This window comes from Typopeltis vanoorti, chromosome 5 (assembly GCF_054136105.1).
Source record: "Typopeltis vanoorti isolate ZY-2024b chromosome 5, IOZ_Tvanoo_1.0, whole genome shotgun sequence".
NCBI classification, from domain to species: Eukaryota; Metazoa; Arthropoda; class Arachnida; order Uropygi; family Thelyphonidae; genus Typopeltis; species Typopeltis vanoorti.
The window spans coordinates 70,156,576-70,181,694 of record NC_143553.1 but is presented as its reverse complement, the minus strand read 5'-3'; the positions used below and the strand labels follow the sequence as shown (position 1 = coordinate 70,181,694).

The 25,119-nt window shown below is 37.6% G+C and overlaps 1 protein-coding gene across 1 annotated transcript in view; it reads left to right on the top strand.

Annotated features, from left to right (window-relative positions):
- LOC150106510 (pleckstrin homology domain-containing family G member 7-like) overlaps window positions 1–25,119 on the top strand; it is a 280,061-nt gene that overhangs the window by 75,228 nt on the left and 179,714 nt on the right. The window contains exons 5-6 of the mRNA XM_090393016.1: window positions 1,665–1,703; window positions 11,808–11,851. Coding sequence (XP_090249142.1) covers window positions 1,665–1,703; window positions 11,808–11,851 — 83 coding nt within the window. The remainder of the gene's footprint in view (window positions 1–1,664; window positions 1,704–11,807; window positions 11,852–25,119) is intronic.

The following is a 25,119-nucleotide window of genomic DNA, read 5'->3' as shown; positions in this document are numbered from 1 at the left end:
TTTCACCTTCATTCTTTCCTCTTTCAATCAATGATCTTTCTCTTTCTCCCCATCTAATCCTATTCAGGGCATTGCATATTAATATTCTCCATTCCTCTTTTTCATTTACAAAAACCTTATAGTGCTTAAGAGGAATGGAGAACACTAATCTGCAATGACCTGAATTGCAGATTAGTAATGTTTCTCATCCTCCAAACTTTGTGATCTTACTTGTGTAATGCCTTGGGCACCAAGCTCCTTGCCATTATCAAGTAGGATGAGGATAATGTGGTGAGTTTTGGTACCACCAGGAAGTCCCATCTCCCAGATGGGGACCATGCTTCACTCCCTCACTTTTGATAATATTCTTCTTACTAATCTGACATTCATATCTTGCCTGTCCTGGCATGTGGACATCATATCCATGACCTCTTCTGCCTTTGAAAAGCTTGGTATTCTTTTGCATTCTAAACAATAATTCTGCTCAACTTCTGATGCTTTGTGAATCTTGGTTCTGCCAGACCTTGAAATATTGTTCTCTCATTTGAGATGACACACCTAAAGCCTCCCTTAGAATGCTTGATTGCATTCAGAGAACTATTCACTTGGTAGATGGTCCCCTCTTTCAATATCTCCCTTCAGTCACTTCCCACGGATGCTCTGTTGCTACATTATACCTTTTCTATAAGTATTTCCAAGGATGCTGCTTTACTGAACTGGCCACTACCATTCCTCCACTTCAAACATGAGAGCCACTAATTGACTTCACACAGGATCAGCTCCAAACTTCTCAAGCAACTTCTCAGCCTCTTCCTCTATTTCACGCACTTCTGCTCTTTGGAACAATCTTTCCCATACTATTTTCCTTGTGATTACAGTCCTTAGCTTTCCAAGAAATACAGCAACAAATTTTTGTCTTCTCTCTAACCACTTGCCAATGCATGGCACTATCATGTTATAGGTCTCAGGACCTTGTAGGCAGGGCTGATATTTAAATTAAAAAAAAAAAAAAAAGAAGTAAATTACATAATTATTGAATATGCAGAAAGGTAACGTGCTCAAGAATGGGAGTTAGCTCTAGAAGTGGTATAAAGGTGTGGCAAAAAAAAGGAATGAAAACATTTTTTACATGGAGAGTAGTGTTTTCCAGCAATGAATTCCAGCAATGAGTGGAATTCATTGCTGGAATGTACAGTAAATGCTGTGAGTTATGAGCAGAAAGTGATAAGATTCGATATGATATGTTGCTAGTTGAGCAAAACTGCTCACAATGAATTCATTTATTCTGATTGTTATCATGTGTATCAAGGATTTAGGCCTAGCATGGCCTGTTCTGGCCTTAGAAGTCATCGTTGAATCGTTTAAGAGGATGTCCTGGTTTTCTTTTTCCTAATGGCTTGTACTTTAAGGCTTGGTTTGGTAATCTTTCTGTTTTCATTCTTTAGTAATAATAATGAATCACATTTATAATAACACATATACGATATATGAATGAAAAACTTTTAGAGTAAACTGAATTTTTTCTTATTTTGAAACTACAAAGTCTGTGACACTACATTTATCTAATTTAAATACTAATAATAAATAGATAATTGTAATAATTAATTTAATTGTAATTTTATTATTATAATTTAAACTGATATTTGGTGGTCTGACTTCTCATGCATATTTTTATTGGCTTACAGATTTTGATGGTTCCACTCAATGCCTAGCTGTGTCAGAAGGTAGGTTTTCTCATTTCATATAACTATTTCTATAGTATATAGATCAGTATATTGTTGGTTAACCTGACAGTTAACATGTCTACTCTCCAACCAACAAGCTGCAGATTATAATTCCACAATGGTCATTGGATATTTGTGATTGTCTTTAGGTTGGAAATGGATCTCATCACTTGGTGCAATAAGGACACCTGGGTATGACAACTACCCTGCTTATTGGAGGCCTTGAAGCACTTGAAAAAATTCTCTAGAGCAGGGTTTTTGGATTTAGATATAAATAAATAAATAATACAAATATATTTATTTAGTTAATTTCTTATTTTGAACTACAAAGTCTATGACACTACATTTATCTAATTTAAAAAATACTAATAATAAGTAGATAAATTGTAATACTTAATTTATATATACATAATAATATAATCATATATATATATATATATGTATGATTGATTCATTGACTCGGTTGAAATACATATTGTAAAATGAGTTGAATGACTTAAACCGAGAGTTAGGTAAAAAAAAAAGGGGGTTTAATAGTAAAACACGACTAGTTTCGGCTTATAACAGCCTCCATCAGGTGACATTATAAAAGAAAAGAAAAAACACTAAACACTGAAGGTTAAAAAAACTATGAACAACATAGAGAGTCTCAATGCATAATTAGCATGAAAACGTTGTAGTTGTATTTAAAGCTGTTCTTTCATTTGTTGCATTGTTGGGAGAGTGCGTGCATGCAGCATCACATGAATGCCAGTACACGATTACAGCTGAATGACTATCTGGGAGGTTGTAGCTCAAGTTATTATTTAGATGTTCAGGGTTGAGGATGATTTCCTTAGATTCTACGATTTTTCTCTCCAATTCATCATGACAACGAAAGATGTTAGTAGATCTGTCCCAGTGGACTGTATGACTTGTTTTCATCATTAGGATCAGCCGAGAAAAGGATATGGTTTGATAAGGCACTGGCTCGCTGTCTCTTGTAAGCAATGTCCCTCATGTGTTCCTTCATATACAATTCAATAGATTTGTCCATCTGGCCAAAATAAGGAATATCACAATCACACCATATTTTGTACACACTAGGATATTTAAGATGATGACAAGGTTTTGGGTGGCTTATTAAGGAGCAGATTTTTGGAAGTGGAGTGAACAAAGTTCTGATATTGTATTTTTTTAGAACCTTGACTAATTTTTGTGAAACTGAACTTATGTAAGGAATAGATACATTGCCTTTAAATGTATTTATTTCTTCTTTGTGATGACTAGGAGGATTAAGAAGGAATATTTCAATAATTCTTTCAGAATATCCATTAAGTACAAAAGTAGTTTTGAGATAGTTGATTTCTTTTTAAAGTTCATTTGGGTCAACAAGAAGAGAGCAAGCTCTATGTCCCAAGGTAGAAATTATTCCAAGTTTTTGGGGAGGGAAGTGATGGGACTGACTATGAAGATATCTGTTGGTGTGTGTAGGCTTTTTTCATACATCGAAATTTTAAGTTTACCAGAAGAGCGGGTCAGTTTTACATCTAGAAAAGGCAGGGAACTATCAGTTTCAAGCTCTGCTGTGAACTTTATACTTGGATGTCGACTATTGAGATGTTCCAGGAAATCCATTAGGGAATCATGTCCATGGCTCCAAATGAGGAAAATGTCATCCACATAACGTTTCCAAACTTTAGGTGTTAAAGCAAAGGAAGAGATAGCCTTGGCTTCAAAATCCTCCAAGTAAATATTTGCAAGAACAGGGGATAAAGAATTACCCATCACCAGACCATGATTTTGTTTATATATAGTATCTTGGAATCTAAAGTAACTGAACTTGATGCAATGGGTAAGTAATGTGCAAACGTTATGTGGATGACATTTTCCTCATTTGGAGCCATGGACATGATTCCCTAATCGATTTCCTGGATCATCTCAATAGTCGACATTCAAGTATAAAGTTCACAGCAGAGCTTGAAACTGATAGTTCTCTGCCTTTTCTAGATGTAAAACTGACCCGCTCTTCTGTTAAACTTAAAATTTCGATGTATAGAAAGCCTACACATACCAACAGATATCTTCATAGTCAGTCCCATCATGTCCCTCCCTAAAAACTTGGAATAATTTCCACCTTGGGACATAGAGCTCGTGCTCTTCTTGATGACCCAAATGAACTTCAAAAAGAAATCAACTACCTCAAAACTACTTTTGTACTTAATGGATATTCTGAAAGAATTATTGAAAAATTCCTTCTTAATCCTCCTAGTCATCACACAGAAGAAATAAATACATTTAAAGGCAATATATCTATTCCTTACATAAGTTCAGTTTCATAAAAATTAGCCAAGGTTCTAAAAAAATACAATATCAGAACTTTGTTCACTCCACTTCCAAAAATCTGCTCCTTAATAAGCCACCCAAAACCTTGTCATCATCATCTTAAATATTCTGGTGTTTACAAAATATGGTGCGATTGTGATATTCCTTATTTTGGCCAGACGGACAAAACTATTGAATTGCATATGGAGGAACACATGAGGGACATTGCTTACAAGAGACAGCGAGCCAGTGCCTTATCAAGCCATATCCTTTTCTCGGCTGATCCTAATGATGAAAACACAAGTCATACAGTGCGCTGGGACAGATCTACTAACATCTTTCTTTGCCATGATGAATTGGAGAGAAAAATCATAGAATCTAAGGAAATCATCCTCAACCCTGAATATCTAAATAATAACTTGAGCTACAACCTCCCAGATAGTCATTTAGCTATAATCATGTACTGGCGTTCACGTGATGCTGCAAGCACGCACTCTCCCAACAATGCAACAAATGAAAGAACAGCTTTAAATACAACTACAACGTTTTCATGCTAATTATGTATTGAGACTCTCTATGTTGTTCATAGTTTTTTTAACCTTCAGTGTTTAGTGTTCTTTCTTTTCTTTTGTAATGTCATCTGATGAAGGCTGTTATAAGCCAAAACTAGTCGTGTTTTACTATTAAACTCCTTTTTTACCTAACTCTCGGTTTAAGTCATTCAACTCATTTTACAATATATATATATATATATATATATATATATATATATATATTGTAATATATTAATATATTATAGGTTTGCAATCTTTCGAGTGGGAGTCAAAACTGGCAAGGTTGATCTCTATATTTGTCCGATAAGATTCCTTCAGTAATATATATGTTTTTCTCTCATCTGCCATTCTCTGCTTATTTGCGCAACTCTGCGATCTGTATTCTCTTATCAGTTCTCATCAACATAACACAGGTCTGAAGTTATTGTAATGACTTGCCTCTCTAGTTTCTCCAGAGTTTCTTCAGCTTCTGAAACCTGGGTGACCAAATCTGTTTATTGCAGTCTGGATGTAGATAGATAAAGGCCTTACAAAGAGGAATAATGATATTCTTCTAGCCACTCAATACTATCCTCTGTTCTCAACAATGCAGTAGTCCATATTTTCTTTACTGCTTTTGCAATGTATCTCTTGATCTCCAACTTGCATTCCATCATTACTCCTGTATTTCCTTATATACTATTTAATTTTATGAAATAGCGTTCTTCTAGTATATATCACATAGACCTACACACACACACACACACACACACACACACTGAATTTTCTGACCTTCAAATAATCAAACCTTCAGTTAACTAATCCTTGAACAGGTTAGTGTGGTAAATTTCCTCAGTTAACTGATACTCCCATTATCCAACCAGAAAATTGATTTCCTACTGTCATCTCATAATTGAAGGATGATCTCATACTGATCATTCTGGCCAAGAAACTAGGCTTTTAATAAACTTAATTTTCATAACAAAATCCAAGATTTTCTATGAGGGAAAAAGCATTACCACTGCCATGAAGCAGACAACCTCATATTCACTTGTAAACAAATGAGTTGGGGGGGGGGGGTAGATGGAGATGAAGAATTGAAAGTCAATGAGAGATTTTAGGAAATATGAAAGAGTAAGCAGTCAAGGAAGATGGCTGAAGAAATGGTTTTGAATGGAGAAAAAGCAGTGCAAAGATAGACAGCACGAGGCGAGAGAACAGTATACAAGATATTGGACCAGTGAAGAGTATCAGAGGTATATCGAGGGATATAGCATTATAGAGACTGAAACCAGAGTGAATGCATATGAAAGTGGTCAATAAGAAGATGAGGTGGAGATCAGATAGTTCGATCAGAGCAGGTTTTGATGGAAAGAAGGCAACCAACATTGGGCATGGGTTAGGTTACTTACTTTGATAAGGTTTCACTGGCCTGACAGCAGTTTTGAACTGGTTGGTTCTCCTCAGAGACCAGGCACTGTATAAGTAAAGCACCTCTCTAAAAATTAGGCAATCCCCCAGACCACTCCCAACGAGTGACCAATGGATCTTCCAACTCAGCAGTGATTGCACTCAGTGACAGGCTTGCCCTACCCCTAAGCAGAACTGCTCATATTCTGGGGCAAAAGCATCACTGACATGGCCCTGATAGAGGCTATGCTAGAAAACACCTACCCCCCCCCCCCCCCAGAGACTCAACTTGCTCTCTCAAGGCACCCTCAGCGGGAGCCTCGTTCAGTACTCAGAACTTGAAATGTCAGAGAAATGTATTTTTCATAAGTGAAATTTCGGTCGCTGTGCAAAAGTATTTACTAAAATAAAGAGTCAAAAGGCTTCATTTCTGCATTGCAAAATTATATAAGTAAGGTGGACATTAAATCCAGCAATATAATCCATAGATCAACTTACTTTATGAAAGTTGACCAGAGAGCTTATGGAAATGCACTCCCAGGTAGCACGAGTTGCCTTAGCACAGACTAATAGAAGACATAGGTGCCACCCAACCATCTATATATTCGCCTTTTATTAGTCCATTTTGATAAGGTCTCACTGTCCTGACAGCTGTTTTGAACTGGTTGGTTTTCCTCAGAGACCAGGCACTGTTTAATTAAGTCACCTAATTTCTTCCTTCATGCTTCTCAACTCATTTTTCATACCTCCTACTTCTTCTCTCAGTTCCTCTCTCTCTTTCTCTCTCTCTCTTTCTTTCTAAACATCCTATGCTCACCTGATATTCACCTACCCAATGAACATCATCCTCCAAATCTGCTACACTATCCATCTCCACATCACACATGCCTTCCTTACCATTTTATGCAGACATGCAACTCCCCAGGATCTAACCTGTCCCATTTTTAATTGCTGAGATGCAAACACATGTTACAAAGTCTTGCAGGTTATACTATACAAAACATATGCCTTAAATGTTTGCAGGCTGGGTGATAGTATATCAGCTAACTGATGTACCATTGCCATCACTATTGAAATACACAGTATATAATGCACAGACAAAATATTTACTAAAAAAAAAAAAAAAAAGTGAAACTCTAAAAACCTTAAAACATAAACTCTCCACACTAAATAATGACCAGTCTAGGTGTGACTCACCCTATATACCCTAAAATTTATATCAAAACTTTTTTTTGTAGTTATACCTCCAAGCAGGGCTGCCCCTATGAATTTTGCCACCCCTTCCTCCTTATTTTTCATGTAGTTTATGCCAATTTTGCCAACCCCAAAAAAACTGCCGCCCCGTGCAAATGCACGTCTTGCACCATCGGTAGAATTGGCCCTGCCTCCAAGAGGTTGATGGGATTTGTGATTTAGGGGTGATGACCGACAGATCTTTGTAGTTTTTATAATGCATTGCAAGTGTAGTGAAGATTACACATCACACTTCTGTATAATGAGGAGAATGCTAACAATTATGGATAAGGAGGTAGTCATACATTAATAAGGCCTTGCTCAAACCATGTATGGACAATTGTCTACAAATTAAGCCATCTAGTTGATATTGTGATGAACTCTATAGAGAATCCATAGAGAGTAACATATCAGTGTCAGGATTTTGGGATGTCTATTATGGAAAGATCTTGAGGAAATGTAAACCATTAAATTAAATTAAAGGCAGAAACTTTTTTTTTTTTGCATTACTCATTTTTTTTTCTATTTTTTTTTTAATTTTTTTCTCTTTGCATTTCATTAGTATTTCTGATGGTATTCAATGGTTAATTCAATCATTTCCTTTCCATGACACACACCTATGACATACTTTAGGAATTAATATTCCTTTGACCTGAGGTTATCTAAAGTCTCCATATTCCAAGTTGTGTTTTTTTTGTTAATTTGTTTTATATTGTGCTCTGAAGAATCATCCTTCATATTTTGAAGCTCAACTTTTTATTATTTATACTTTTTATTGCTGTCTGTTTCAGTTTTAATTTCATTGTTGTTTGAGAAGAATAGAAATTCATGATCTGCATCTAGATCCAGACTTCATAAAGTTCTAATATTGATTCATGTATGTTGTTCACTTGCTCCTAATGAGTATGTAATCTGTGCAGTTTCTTGTATTACCAGGAAAGGTCAAGTCTATACTTATGGTCTGTAGTAAAACAATGTTAGTATAATTGAGATTTTTCTCTTTTAAAAAAAAAAAATAAATAAGTTTTCTCCAGCATTCTAATCTTATGTGAAATTCTCCCACTGTTTCACTCATCTTATTATATTGTCTCATTTTTGCAGTTAAGTCTCCACAATTGCAATGATTAGATCTCCTCTTGATATAGTGTTACCACTCGTAACATACCAGAATGTGATAGTTAGTATAAAGTGTCAGGACGCTGGTGGGTTTGAAGCAGTATGGTGTGAGATAGTGGTGAATAGAATGAAATACTTTGTTGGATGTTGCTATAAACCTGGTAATGTGGAGGGTAGCAACCAGGAAATGTATAAGCAAATGAGCTATGCAAATGGGAAAAGGGTAATCATTATTAATGATTTTAATTATGGCAATATAGATTGGGATGACATGATAGCAACTGGAAGTAAATTTTATTATTATTATTATTATTCCTGATACCTCCAAGGAGTCCGAAGACTCATCGCGGGAGGACATCTTCAACTGTCTCTACACCTTACCTCTACTACGAATCAACGCCATCTACCGCCCACCTCCAACACCACCACAACTAGTAATTTTTGTCTGTAAATTGCGTGTGTTCTGAAGGGCCGATTTGTATGTATGCGGGATGAAAAACCCGAGTTTCCGGGAGAAAAAACCCTGCTACCTCCGTATGAGATCGGCTAACTCACCATCGATTGAAATCGACCAGATAAAGATTCCTCCCGTCGCGACGAGAATCGAACTTAGGCCTATTCCAATCGAAGGGCGCAATGTACCGTCGTTCTTCCAATTGCGCTACGGAGGCGCTTAAAGAAAATTAGTTTAATGAGTTTTTGAGGGACAACTACCTCAAGCAGTATATAACAGAGAGAACATGAGGATTAAGGGTCTTGGATTTGATCATCTCATTAGAGGATGTAATTATAAATGAGGTGTCAAATCGCCCTCCAGTTAGTGAGAGTGACCATGAATGATTATCTGGATGGTTCCAGTAGTATGAGGACCTCTGAGAGAAAAGGGTATATGTGAAACTATAAGGCTGGTGATTATGAGGAGCTCAGAAGACAACTTGCAGGTGTAGCATGGAATGAGCAGTTGGATGGAAGGGAGATCAATGCTGCTTGAGTGATATTCAAGAACTATCTAGTAGAAGCAATGTCTAACTTTAGCCAAAGTTCAGAAGATTAAATAAGGTAGGTGTGAAATGGGTGAATGAAGAGATTAAGCATGCAATATAGAGAAAAAAAAGGCATTATGGAGGCAACATAAGAGAAGTGTTAATAATCAATTCCATGAGGAATACAAAGAATATGCAAGTTGGGTTACTCAGTTGGTATGGATAGCAAATGTTCAGTATGAGCAGCAGTTATCTAATGAAGGAAAAAAAAAATCCCAGGGAGTTCTTTCGATATGTAGCCAGCAAAAATAAGAATGATTATGGTAGGATGGCATTGAGTGGAGAAAATGGATTTAACAACAGCTGTGGAGGATATATTTGAGATATTTAATGAGCAGTTCATAAATGTCTTTCATCCTTGTGAATGTGGCATCATGGAGAGTTTGAGAGCAGTGTATGGTGAGGAGGAGGAGAGTGACTATGATATGGGGAATTAAGCAAACTTGACATTAATAAGGCTGTGGAAATTGATGATATATCACTGCATATTTTGAAGGAATGTGCCAGGGAGTTCATATCTGCCTTGACATATTTGTTTAATATGAGTCTTACACTGGCTCAAGTTCCAAAGAAGTAGAAGGAAAGCAAGATTGTACTATTTAATAAAGGAGGTGACAGAGGTCAAGCAACAAATTATAGGTCTGTGTGTCAGATGTTGTGGTTAAAGTGTTGGAAAGACTGGTGAGAATCAGGATCCAGGATTGGGTTGACAACAATGGTATTATCTTTGATGGACAGCACAGATTTGCTAAAGGGAAGACTTATTACAATAAGATGACAGAAGCGTTGGATGCAGGAGATGGATACACAGTAGTATAGACTTTGCGAAGGCTTTTGTTTATACTACTAGTTTATAAAAACTAGTCTAATACGATATTAGACTAGTGCATTGGATTGAAGATTGGCAATCTGATAGGTATCAATAAGTTATGTATAGGGGAGCAGCATTCCAAATGAGGAAAGTCACCAGTGGCATGCCTCAGGGGTCTGTTTTAGGGCCACTGCTGTTTAACCTGTATGCTAATGATATTGGGGAAGATTTGAATGGGGATATTCAGTTGTTTGTAGATGCAAAGTTGGGATGAACTATGAGGAGTAGAGCAGATCGTGTGGCTTTACATGAAGACTTGAATAGACTGAGTGAATAGGCACAGGAGTGGCAATGCTAGTTCAATGTTGCAAAATGTATGATTTTAAAATTTGGAAAACAAAAATGGAATATAGAATTTACTCTTGTTGGGGATATATTGTTGGAGGCAGAGGAAATAAGACATCTTGGGATGATGGTGGATAAGGATCTGAAGTTTAGAGGACATATTGCTGAAATTGTGAGGGCAGTGCAACTAATTCTGAGAATGATGCAGAGGACATTGACTTGTAGAAGTAATGAGGTTCTGGTTCCATTGTATAAGGCTCTGATTGGGCCACATATGGACTATTGTGCACAAATTTGGTCACCTGGTTTTCAAAAGGATGAAGAGATGTTGGAGAGGGTCTAGAAGCGATTGACCAAAATAGTTTCTGATCTCTGGAATGTTGAATATGAAGAAAAGTTGAGACAATGCAGTTTGCAGAGTCTAGTGGATAGAAGGAAGAGGGATGATATGATGGAGACATACAAGTTAGTACGGGGTTGTTATAGGATTAACACTGAAGAGGTTTTTCATAAAATGGTGGGAGACTGGGACAGAACAGGAGGTCATCCCTGGAAGTTATGTAAGGAGGGTGTGAGCAGAGGAGTGAGAAGCAGGTTTTTTTGCATGGATAGTTGTGAATGATTGGAATGCATTGCCTGAGAGTGTGGTGTCTGTAGTGAATTTGAATGTGCTTAAGGCATGGTATGATGAGTATAAGTGTATGACAAAAGGGACCTCCTAGATGAGTCTATCCATGGGGTCTTAAGATAATAATAATAATATTGCCACTTCACCTTTTTCCTCTATGAATTGGTGTTCTTTTTTCTCAATAGACTAATCTACTTTCTGTGTGATACAGTTCACCTTTCCCATCAGTTTGCCTTCAGATATGCTCCAACAGCATTCTGTATGAAACCTTTCAGGTTTCCTTGTAAAATTCTTAGTTTTCATGTTTGTAAAGTAATCCCATGTTTATAGTAATATGCTTCTCTAGTTTTGAAGACTACATAGTTGATTTCAAACTGTCTTGTGTTGATGTTAGGCTAATGTTCCAGCTTCTTTATATGATTATATGATATTATATGATACCATTTCAGTACTTGAATCTTTGTTATTGTTCCCACCAGATTACTAATTCTCGTATCACAATTTTAAGTTGCAGCAGTCCTTTGCACTTGACTGCCCTTTTCTACTGGGAGACATGCCTGGTAGGAGGTTTTCTATTGTTATAAAAAACTGTAAATTGTTTTGCACTGGAGATTTTGTATGAATCAAAAAACTTATTTCTGTATACTTATCTCTAATGTTTAATTTTTTTTTTTGTTTTAGAAAATTCTCGAAAAGGCAAAAACTCTTGGTCACTTCTCAAATTGGTAAGTGAATTTTATTGTCACATATTAATCATCCATTGAATCTTTGCTTCAGGGACATTTTCATTTAATATATAAAAGAAAATTTTAAAAGCTGAGTTTATAATATATCCACTCTTAGTATCACAAATGTTTTAGTGAACACTGTGTAATTTGTATACTTAGTGATGTCTACCAGATAGCTCTGTGGTGGTGAAGTTACCAAAAATAAATTGTTTTGGAAATAGATCCACTTTAAATTCCATTTTTTTTCTTTTCAAACACTGTTAAGCAGTCAGTCAATGTTTGAGACTAAAAAGATTTTTCTCATGATTTCTCATAGTGGAGAGAAAACTATCTACTATGACCCATATTGAGCATCTGGCGAGAAAGCTGCAATCTAGTTGCAGAAGGTGGAAGGCAGATCATAGAATGTCGGTTTTCTAAGTATGCTCCTGTGCCAAACTCAATCAAATGCTTTTATTGTTTGATTAGGATTGCCTTTTGAGGTTATGAATACAGGTAGAAATCAAGAAAAGGAATGACAGCTGGTGCAGGTAATATGTAGCCTCTCTCATTGAGTCCCTGACTCCTTGTAGGTCTCTGGTAATAATAAACAGGACATTATATCAATAGTAAATCATATGTCTTTGAATTGTAAGTTGGCAGTTGGAATTGAGAGGTACAGGAAGATGCTTTGATGTAAAATCAGGTGAGATAAGGATGCAAATTATCTTCACTATTATTTATTATCTGTCTGTATCACAATATTATGTAGGAAAGTGATAATAGACTCTGCTTCTTACTTTATATGGATGATGTTATACTCTTAAATAAATGCAGAATAACTCTACAGGATTTTAACTTAATTGAATAACTGCAGTAACAAACACAGCATGGAAAATTAGCAATGAAAAGACAAAGACTGAAAATGGGTAGCCACATCAAAAACATCAGCTGCATCCAGAATGAAATACATAGAGACCAAATAAAATATTTCAGTTATTTAGGCACAATTTTTAGTGAAGATTGAATCAATATGGAAATAGACAGAATAAGGAAAGCAGCTAAACTGAATTTGTATGGAATAACAGAAATATTCCAATCACTAACCTAGTTGTATCCATCAGTGGTAAAAACCAGTTTTAACTTATGGATCTGAGAGTTAGGTTAGAAATAAAACATTTGAATAAAGATTGGAAACAATAGATATGATTTCTGAGAAAATTTAGAGAAATATACTGTGTCATCCAGTAGCAGTATCATATTAATAATTATTATTAGGAAGGAACTTTACATTGTTAGCATTCAGGAATTTGTGAGCAGAGCTAATCTCAGGTGGTATAGCCATTTAAATAGAATGTGAAATAAATTTTAGAAAAACAAGTGTGTGATGGCAAGAAAAGGACTTGTGTGAAGACCCAGATCTTGGTAGATTGATGCAGTTAGAAGTGCATCAATCCACCTAGACCCAGATTTGAATAGACTGATGTAGTTAGAAGTGCCTTACAAGACCAAAATGTAAGATATGACAATATTGGAGTCTAACAGATAACAATTTTTCCCGAAAATTAATCAGTCAGTAGGCAGTAGTAATAATATACACTTTTCATATAGTACTATCATAATATTCTCTGCACCTTTTAAATGTACATATCAGAAATTTGATGAAGACGACTTACAATAAAGTAATAAATGAAAAGTGTGTATATATAGTGGTTTATTTAGAATTTGCAAAGTATCTCATTTAGATTTTTGAAAGGATCTTATTTGTAAAGGTGCTTGATAGATTCCTAAATGACAATTTGGTAATTAAATTGGAACAGTTGGTGTTAGATAACAGATCAATGTATTGGATAAGAGACTGGCTGCCTGATGGGTATCAGCAAGTTGTGTATGAAGCAACAGTAACCTGGAAGAGGGTAGCTATTAGTGGTGTGCATTGTAAGTCTGTTTGGGAACCGTTGCTGTTTAACTCGTATGTTAATGATATCAGAAGAGGTTTAAAAATTGATATGAAGATGATGCAAAGTTGAGAGGAACTGAGGAGAGGGCAGATGTGGCTTCAGTGGTGTGTATATGAGGGAATTTCAATAGACTTAAATGAATGGGTAAGTGAGAAGAGTTCTCAATTCAGTATTGCATAGTGTAATGTTTTAAAATTTGAAAACCAGAGTATACGTTTGGTGTGGATATCTGGTAAGAGTTTGATGGAAGTAAAGGATCTAGGTATGATGACTAACAAGGACCTGAAATTTGGTAACACCACTATAATTCTGGGTTACATCATAGTGATTATGGCAATGATGTGGGCGGACATTGGGATATATAGAAGTCAGTCAGTTATGTTTTCTTTGTATATATGGCCCTTAATCATACTGCATATGGATATGTGCTGATTGATTGCTTTTTTTGGTTTTCAGAGGGATGAGGATATACTGGGGTACATCTCTGGAACATATCCAGAGGTGATTGATTAAAGTTTCTGGAAACTTTCAGTTTCTGAAATGTTAGATGTGAAGAAAGATTGAGGAAATCTTACTGAAGTCTTGCTTTAGTAAGTTACTCAGTTTGTATAATAAAGTGACAGTTGAGTTAAAGGAAATGGAGCTACACTATAATATTGACAGACTTTCTAAAGTTATTTGATAGGATCCCACATAAATCATGTAAATTAGAGCAAATAAGAATGGTATGAAAATAATGGCATGGATGAGAGAGAGAGAGAGAAAGTGACTTATAAACAGATATTGTAGCAGACCCTGTTTGCTAATTATTATTATTATATTAATTGCCAGACTGGTTGGCCAAGTGGTTAGCATATCTGCTCTCCATCCAAAAGGCTATGGGTTCAAATCCTGCGCAGGCATGGATGTTTGTGAAAATCTGTGAAAATACTAGTGGTTGTGGTGGTCAGTAGATGGCTGGTGTAGATGAGGAGGAGGTTCGCTGTAGTTGGTGGATTTGAGGTGGAGATGGAGAGTTGTAGAGTAGGTGCCCTCCCTCGATGAGTCTTTGGACTCCCTGGAGGTGTCATGTAATAATAGTGATAATAATAATAACACCTGATCTCCATGGAATCAAAGAATTCATTGTAGAAGGTCTATACCCTCTCATGCAAAAGATTATCGAACCATGCCTTAAACCCATTCCATTTCTACACTTTCAGGCAATGCATTTCACTCACCAATCTCCATGCAAAGAACCTGCTTCTCACTCCCTTGCTTCTCACTCTCCTTATACAGAGAAGATCTCTAGTTCTACACTTGCCTCCCTCTATTCTATGAAAAATCTCCACGTTAATCTGGTAAAAACTCCTCATCAACTTATATGTTTGAATCATATCTCCTCTTCTTCTATTCACAAGGCTCTGTGTAAATTGCATTTCCTCTCTCTCATCTCATATCTGACATTCCATAGACCTGACACTGACAGTGAATGAACTTTCTCTGAACCCTTCTCCATTACATCCTTCTCGCTCTGCAAACTAAGCGACCAAATCTGTGTGCATTAGTCCATATGTAGCTTGATCAAAGCCTTATAGAAGAGGGCCATAATCTCTTTGCTTTTGCATGTCAGTATCTACTCATTATTGCCATAATCTGTTTGGATGTTCTTACAATTTTAGCAATGTGATCCCTAAACTTCAGGTTTCTGTCCACTACCACTCCCATATCTCTCATTTCCTTCACAATTTCTTTATTAATTATAGACTCTGCATTTCAGCCTTACCTACTATATTTCAAGACCTTGTACTTTCCAGCATTAAAGTGATAGCTCTACTCATTTGCCCACTCACATAGTCTATTCAGCGCCTTTAAGGCCACATCTGCTTTACTTCTCATAGCTCTTCCCAATTTTGCATCATCAACAAAAAACTGCACATCTCCAGTTAAGTTGGTCCCAATATCATTAACATACAAGTTAAACAATAATGGTCCCAAAACAGATCTTGTGGTTGTTTAATGTAATGATAAAAATCCCTGTGTAATGATGTTAAATTGGGGACAGCAATTGTTAAGAAAAGTGTTAAAAATTAATTGCTCAGCCTACACTTTGCTGATCTGCCAATGCCTGGCATCCACATTTTTCTGTGCACCCCCCTCCCCAGTCTGTAGCAACAACCAACAAGATATTATTCTGTTAACTTCACTTCCCACAGATAGCCTCAAATGAACCATCTCCTTCAGGTATGAAAATCCTAAACTTCTACTTTTCCTGGTTGCAGTTTTGCAGCTGTCATCAGTAATATCACTCCTCCAGTTCTATTATCTGTATACTATCAGAAAATGAAATACTCCTTACTTTCTATCCTTATATCATTTTGTGTCAACTAAGTCTTACTAATGCTGATAATTTTTGGCCAGGCGAGCCGACAAATAAAATAAAGATCTGCTCAGAAGTTCTATGAGTATCGAGACAAAGAAAAGAATGATAAGAACATTAGTGTGGCCAATTTTCACATTTGAAGTGAGACCTGGATATTCAAGAAGAGAGTGAGGCAACAGATAATGGCATTTGAAATGTGGTGCTATAGGAGAGCTCTGAAAATTCCATGGACAGAACATGTGACAAATACAGATATCCTACAGAGAATGAGAACACAGAGCTCTTTATTACAGGAAATGATCCAGAGAAAGATGAAATTGGCAATACATGTACTGAGAGGTTCAGCAGGACAGAGGATACTAACAATTTTAGAAGGAAAAATTATGGGAAAAGGATCAAGAGGCAAAAAACAAAGGACACGACTTGAAGATATAAGATCATGACCAGGATCACATGGCTATTTTTTATTTTTTTATTATTATTACGGGTATCTCCATGGAGTCAGTAGACTCATCGCAGGAGACCCAAACTAGCAAAACAATATCTGTCATATCTCTTCTTGAATTCATTTACAGACGAAGAGCTCACAACTAAGTCAGGCAATGAATTCCACTCATTCACCACCCTCCAGGCAAAAAACCTTGTTCTGACACCTTTGTTAACCACACTCTTCTTTAATTTCCAGAGATGACCTCTTGTTCTTCCATCACTTTCACACAGCTGAAACATTTCCCCTGCATCAATCCTATAAAAACCTTTTAGTAATTTGAATGTTTCTATCATATCCCCTCTTCTTCGCCTATCAACCAATCTCTGCAATCCACAAGCTCTCAATCTATCAATGTAGGGAGCATTTTTTATATCACTCACCAACTTGGTCACTCTTCTCTGAACCCTCTCCACAGCCTCCTCATCTCCAAGGAATCCAGGTGACCAGACCTGAGCACAGTAATCCAAATGTGGAAGTATCAATGCTTTATAAAGGGGAATAATAACCTCTTTATCTCTGGATGTCAGTGTGTTCCTCAACAACCTATGCAGAAACAAAAAAGAAAGCCACCAACAGAGAGAACTGGAAGGACATGGTGCTGGACCCTCTCATTGAGGAAGCTACATAAAGAAGAAGAAGCTGACAAACACCAAAATCTTTCCCCCTTTATTTCTGATGCTTCTGGCATTCATGTATGAGCATTTCAACATCCCCTCCTCTTGTGCCCACAATTTAACCTTTTGTAATATAATTACCAACCCATTCAAATTCAAAACCTGAGAAACTGCTCTCAGCATTGCATGATCATTTCTCTGCTCATATTCATTTGGTCCTGTCATCTCTAGTTTCCCTCATTTGTACTTCCAACTGAAAACACTTTCTCCAAACATCTCCAAAACCTTTCAGGCATATGCAAGTCATTTTTCCATCATCGTTCCAGACATGTACAAACTGCACATCATTCTTTCTGTACAGTTTTCTTTAGAAGAGGAGAGAATAGGATAACTGGAAGAAAGAGAATGAGAGAGAGAGAGAGAGATATATCGGAATGATATAAGAGGAGAGAAAAGGAACAGTGGAAGAGAGGGAATGAGAGAGAGAGTTATGGGAATGTTAGAAGAGGAGAGAATGGAAACAGTAGAAGAGAGGGAATGAGAAGAATGTGAGGGAGCACTGGAACCAGGTGAGAGAGGGATATCAGGTAAGTAGGGGAACACAGAGAGAAAGTATTAGAGGAGAGAGAGTGAAGGATGCATGTGAGCAGTCGAGGAACAGGGTGGTAAGAGGTGTAATGTATGGGGACTCAATGATCGGTGGATGAGGAGTGTTTGCCTGGAGGAACGATAGAAAGTGTGGCTATGACAATTAAGAGGGGTGGATGAGATGATTGTGATGGTAGGAACAAATGATTTGAGAGGTAATGTAAATTGGGCAGCTAGAGATATGAGATTCTTGTTTGAGGTAGTACGAAAGACAACACAGAGAGGAAAGAGAGTGTGCATGTTGCCTAGGTATGATAGTGATGAGCTGGGCAGAAGAGCAGTAATATTGAATAATATAATAGCTAGAATGTGTCTGAAGAGAGGATTGGAATATGTGGATACTTGGAAGGCGTTTGAGGACAGAGAGGAATTGTATGCGAGAGACCGATTGCATTTGAATGAGGAAGGACGTAGGCATCTGGAGAGATTGCTGTTCTGGACGACTCAGTACGTCAATGCAGGGAAACTAGAATGCCCAAGATAGATGATAGCAGGTGTGGCCTTTTGTGGGAATGGGTACTTGGGAGAAGGGGGACGACATCAGGTAACGCAGAGCCCAGTGGAGTCCACAGGAGGATATTGCTGGGTATAGAAAAAGTGGCATTTTTATGCTTTATACTAATGCCAGGAGTATCTGGAATAAAGGAGAGGAATTGGTGGCACTGATAGCATCAGCCTGGCCAAAGATTATTGGGATCACTGAGACGTCGTTGACAGAAGAGAATATAATAACAAGAATAGAAGTAGCAGGGTACAGCATTTTTTGGCATGATAGGAAGGGAAAACATGGTGGTGGAGTACTGCTTATGATAAGTGATGACTTATGTTCTCTAAGAGTGGAGGCTTATTATTGACACTGGCTTTGGAAGGCAGTGGCAATAATGAATTTGAAAGCATATGGTGTGAGGTAGAGGTGGGCAAGACAGGATATTTAGTGGGGTGTTGCTACAAATCAAGGAGCACAGAGGGGGTGGGGACCAGGAGATGTTCAGAAGTTGAGCTTGGCAAGTGCAAGAAGAATGAGTGTTATGGGAGATTTTAACTACAGCAGTATAAATTGGGGAGAGAGGAAGATGCATGTAGCAATAAGGGAATGGAATTTCTAGAATTCTTGAGGGACAAATGTCTTAGGCAACATGTAATAGAGGGAACAAGAGATTCAAGAGTTTTGGATTTGGTCATAGCATCAGAAGAGTTGATAATAACCGAGATGACATCTCTCCCACTAGTTAGAGCAAGTGACCATGTGTTTTTGACTTGGAAGATGAATAGACATGCAGGAGTATCAAAGAGACGGGAACGTATGTGGAACTATAAGGCAGGAGATTATAATAGTCTTAGACATCAACTTGGGGAAGTTTCACAGATGGAGGAATTGGAAGGCCGGGATATTATTAGTGTGTGGGAAACTATGAAAGAATATTTGTTAGCAGCAATGGTAAGTTGTATACCACAAGCGAACAAGAAGATACAATTTGGAGTAAAGTGGATGACAAACAATATTAAACAGGAATTGCATTCGAAAAAGAGGTCATGGAAGAGATATAAGGAGACAGGTGAAGAGAAGATGCATGCAGAGTATAAGACACAGGCCAGAAGAGTGACTAGTATGGTAAGGAAGACGAAACTGGAATATCAGAGGAGATTGGCCCTAAGATCCAAAGAAAATCTTAGGGAATTTTTTAGATATGTGGCCAGTAGGAGGAGAAATGACTGTGGAAGAATGATATTTTGAGATAAAAATGGGAATAGAGTGACTGATCCAGAGGACATAGTGGAATTGTTCAATGAACACTTTATTGGAGTATTTCATCCTGGAGGAGTAAATTTTAATACTAGAGGGATAGGGCAGGTTCGAGGTTTAGAGATGCAGGAGGAGCGTGTGTTCCAAATTCTGAGTACTCTGCATGTCAGTAAAGCTGTGAGACTTAATGGTATTTCACCATGAGTTTTGAGAAAATGTGCTAAAGAACTGACAGCTCCTTTGACCTGGCTTTTCAATGAAAGTCTGGCTACAGGAAAGGTGCCTATGGAATGGAAGAAAGGTAAGATAGTGCCATTGCATAAGGGCGGTAGCAGACTGGAAGTGTCTAATTATAGGCCAGTTTGTGTGTCATCAGTAGTTGTTAAGATCTTGGAGAAATTAGTGAGGGATCATATACAGCATTGGGCAGATGAAGGTAATGTTATCTGTGAGAGTCAACATAGATTTGTGAAGGGGCACTCTTTTTTTAGTAATATGCTAGCCTTTTATAATAAAGTTACAAGAGCAGTAGATGAGGGAAAGGTATATACTGCCATTTTCTTGGATTTAGCAAAGGCATCTGACAGGGTGCCACATGATAAACTGATATTTAAGTTGCAGCACATAGGTTTGGATGTCAGATTGGTCAACTGGATTCAGGATTGGCTGTCCGATAGGTATCAGAGAGTTGTGTATGGTGGGGCAGTTTCAAGGAGGCAGAGAATTACAAGTGGGGTCCCACAAGGCTCAGTACTGGGACCTATATTGTTTAACCTTTATATCAATGACATTGTCAGTGGATTGCAGGGGATGTTCAGTTGTTTGCAGATGGTGTGAAGCTGGGAAGGGTTATTAGTAATAGTGCAGATGTGGTGGCCCTACAAGAGGATTTGAATAAGCTAATCATATGGGCAAATGATTGCGTGGGGGGTGGTATCGGTTTAACAGCAAAATGTAAGGTCTTGAGGTTTGAAACACATCGATTGGATGCTGCATACTCTATTAGAGGAGCTATATTGGAGGAAGTAGGGAGGGGACAAGAGATCTGGGGGTTGATGAGTGATAGAAACCTGAAATTCAGGGGACATATTGCGAAGGTGGTGAAGGTAACACAGAGGATTGCTGGAATAATGAGAACGCTGACCCGCAGAGATAAGAGTTATCGTTCCATTGTATAAGCTGATCAGACCACACTTTGACTGTTGTTCTCAGATTTGACCCCAGGATTTGAAGGGGAGAAATTAACTGTGGAAAGGGTACAAAGGCGGATAAAAAACATTTTATTATTATTATTTTATTATTATTATTATTATTATTATTATTATTACAGATATCTCCATGGAGTAAGTAGACTCATTGCTGGAGACCTAAACTATCAAAACAATGTCTATCATATCTCTTCTTGAATTCATTTACAGACGAAGAACTCAGAACTGAGTTAAGCAATGCATTACACTCATTCACCACCCTCCAGGCAAAAAACCTCGTTCTCACAACCTTGTTAACCACACTTTTCCTTAATTTCCAGGGATGACCTCTTGTTCTTCCATCACTATCACATAGCCGAAACATTTCCCCTACATCAATCTTATAAAAACCTTTTAGTAATTTAAATGATTCTATCATATCCCCTCTTCTCTGCCTATCAACCAACCGCCACAATCCACAAGCTCTCAGTCCATCAATGTAGGGAGCATTTTTTACATCACTCACCAACTTAGTCATTCTCCTCTGAACCCTTTCTGCAACTTCCTCATCTCCAAGGAATCCAGGTGACCAGACCTGAGCACAGTAATCCAAATGTGGAAGTATCAATGCTTTATAAAGAGGAATAATAACCTCTTTATCTCTGGATGTTAGTGTGTTCCTCAATAACCAAGTAATCCTATGTGCAATCTTGGACACCTTAACAATGTGTCCCCTGAACTTCATCTCCCCTATCCACTAACACCCCCTAACTCCCTAGTCTCATCAATCTCTTGGAGTACCGTTCCATCAATGTAGTACACAGCTGGTAATCTTTTAATCCCAAAATGCATAGCTTTACACTTTTCCACATTGAACTGACATCCATTACCTTTTGCCCATTTTGTCGGCTTATTTAAATCATCCTGCAAACTCTCAACAACAGCTTGATTTTTTATTGCGCTACCCAACTTTGCATCATCGGCAAACAACTGAATATTTCCCTTTAAGCCATTTCCTATATCATTTATGTACAGATTGAACAACAATGGACCAAGCACAGAGCCCTGAGGCACACCACTGGTCACCTGCCTCATCCTGGCTCTGCTCCTCCATATACCACCTTCTGGTATCTCTCCCTGAGCCATTCTCCTATCCATATCACCAGCAGTTTAGTATCCATCCCCATCTGCTCCAATTTGCATCTATCACCCAAATTTTGCAATATACTAAGTCTTAACTTCAATTCTCACATTAGTTATTGCTACAGGCACAGAGATATCCTCACTTGGGTGATAGATTTTTGAAAAGTGATCACTCACTAACTCTACTATTACATCTAAATTTGTCACCTCAATACCATCAGCATCCACTAAAAGTATCCTTCCGAAGTCATTCTTCCTTTTACTTGCCACATAGCGGAAGAACTCTTTGGGATTTCCTTGATCTCCTTGGCTAAGGTCTTCTCATAATCTGATTTAGCTTTTCTTACTATGCTAGTAACCTTCCTAGCTTGAGCCTTGTACTGCTCATGGGTGTACTGATCACCTTTCTCCTTGTATATTCTCCATAACATTTTCTTTTTTTTGCAGATCAAGCTTGATACTACTACTCATCCATCTAACGCCTACCTTGTTTGTCTTCCTGATATCAGTTTGCCCACAATCTGATATTGCCTTCCTCAGATACCTGCCGATTTTATCCTATGCACTGCTAACATCTTTCCCCTGCAACATGTTCTGCCAATGGACTGCACTGCTGCAAGCTCACTCCAAAGCTTGTTATAATTGCCTAACCTGTAGGTCCATATATACCTCTTCTTAAGAGAGAAATCCACAAATTTTGCAACCTTCCAAGTCAATACCACATGATCACTCTCACCAATTGGAGGTAACGAGGACACCTTACTTATGCATATATCCTTTGAACAAATGACCAGGTCAACACTCTCACACCACGTGTCCCTTCAGTTATGTGCTGTTTCAAGTAATTATCTCGTAGAAGATGTATGAATTCCATTTCCTTTTTGCTACATGATATTTTCTCCTTCCAATTGATATCACCATAATTAAAATCCCCCATAATAATCACTAACCCTGCATTCATTGCACTAATTTGCTGATGCATGAATTCAATATCATCCCCTTTACCCCCCCCTGGCCTATAGCAGCAACCAACTGTATATTTGGTTGTGTTAGTCACTATTTCACACCTGACCGCCTCAAATGAACTATCATTCACATGTCTATCATCTTGATATACTACTTTCTTTGGCTGTAACTCAACAGCTATCATCAACAATACCCCCCCCCCATTCTATCTTCTCTATCCTCCTTGAAAATACTGTATCCATCACATTCAATTCCAGTGACCACATCTTCTGCTGACAGCCAAGTTTCGCTAATGCCTACAACTTTTGGCGAGTTTGCACTGACTAATGCCAAAAGTTCTTCCCTCTTATTTCGAATGCTTCTTGCATTAGTATACAAAAATTGCAGATTCCCTTCAGTTCTTGTACCAGCTTTAGAAATGATATACGTCCTAATTTCAGAAGTCACATGCCCATTTTTATCCACTCTATTCTGCGAATAAGGATCAACAAATATACAATCACTGCTTAAGTTTCTCCCTCTTACACTCAACCTTTTCAATCTTAGTTTCCTGCCCAATTACTTCAACTTGTTCAGAAAACAGTAACTTCTTCATTCGCTTATGACCTTCCATGTTCAGATGCAACCCATCTCTTGCATACAGCTGTCTTTTGCCTTCAAACACACTCCAGACGTCAACAAATTCTAGACCTTTTTTTTCACATTCTTGCAATCATATCATTCATTATCATCGCTCATCTACTTAACTCATAATTGTCAAAACGAGGCAGCACACACACAAGATGGTTTCAAGACTGTACAATGCTAGTTATGAGGATCGGCTGAGGGAATGTGGACTACAGAGTTTGGAGGATAGAAGAAGGAGTAGAGGTGATATGATTGAGATTTTTAAACTGTTGAGAGGTGGTTACAGGGTTGACACTGGAGAGTTCTTTTGCCTGGTTGAACAGCGGGAAAGAGTGATGGCAAGGGGTCATCCCTGGAAGTTATGAAAGGAAACTGTGAGCAAGAGGGTGTGGAGTGGTTTCTTTGCATGGAGGGTAGTTGAACCATGGAATGCATTGCCTGATAGAGTGGTGAGAGTGAGAATGGTCAATGAGTTTAAGGAGTGGTATGATAGACTTTGCATTTCCTAGGAGGGACCTCCCACTATGAGTTTTGATAGACTTTGTGTTTCCTAGGAAGGACCTCCCGCAATAAGTCTTTTGACTCCATTGAGGCCTGAATAATAATAATAATAATTGGCTCATTTGCAATTATGGTTCTTCTTATCAGATCGTCCATATCATACTGTAGCAATAGATTTACAATCTTTACTCTCTCTCTTTCTCCTTTTTTTGCTTCTTCCAGTAACTTTTTCATGTCTTTTCTCATTCGTATTTCTCTCCTTTCAAATGATTTGTGCCTGCCAGATCTTGATTGCTTCCTTGATCTTTGCACCCAGGAAACATGCTTTCATCATGTTTCATCAACCACACTTCTTATAATCAAAACCAAAACTCCATGTAGCTGTCTCTCTCCCCCCCCCCATTCCCTGCTTCTCTCTCTTTCCACTCACTTTTTCATTTATTCTCTTCCCTGCTGTTGTGCCGCATGCCCACATTCATTGTTAAAGTTCATTTGCTTTTCAAATGAACTTTAACTGATGTTTTTCCCTGTGAAAGACTACATAAGCTTACTCTTTCTCTCCTCACTGCCACCTCATCATCAGATTTCCAACATTCTCTCTCTCTCTCTCTCTCTCTCTCTCTACTATCACTTTCATACCATAAGCCATTCCCTCTTAGTAATGAGTACATTGAGCATGCTTGCATGCACACACACACACAACACTGCACAAAATCCCTCATGTTAGACTCTTTGAATAAGGATGCTATAACCATCATTGTTCGTACCTACATTTAGTATCATGTTTATACAATATGCATATAACAAAACTGACAGAACAATCACTACCAATTGCACTATCCTAAAAGAATCAGAATACTACCAATAACAAACAGTGATATCACGAAATATTTTCTAAAATATAATCGCTTATCTCTATGACAACATATTCCTTGTAGTGGTCCACAAAATATTTTCTCCTAATTTTGTAAAATTAAATTACCCTAATGTATTATTACAGTTGGTGTCAGAATAGTGGAGAGATGCTTGACTTATTAATACTG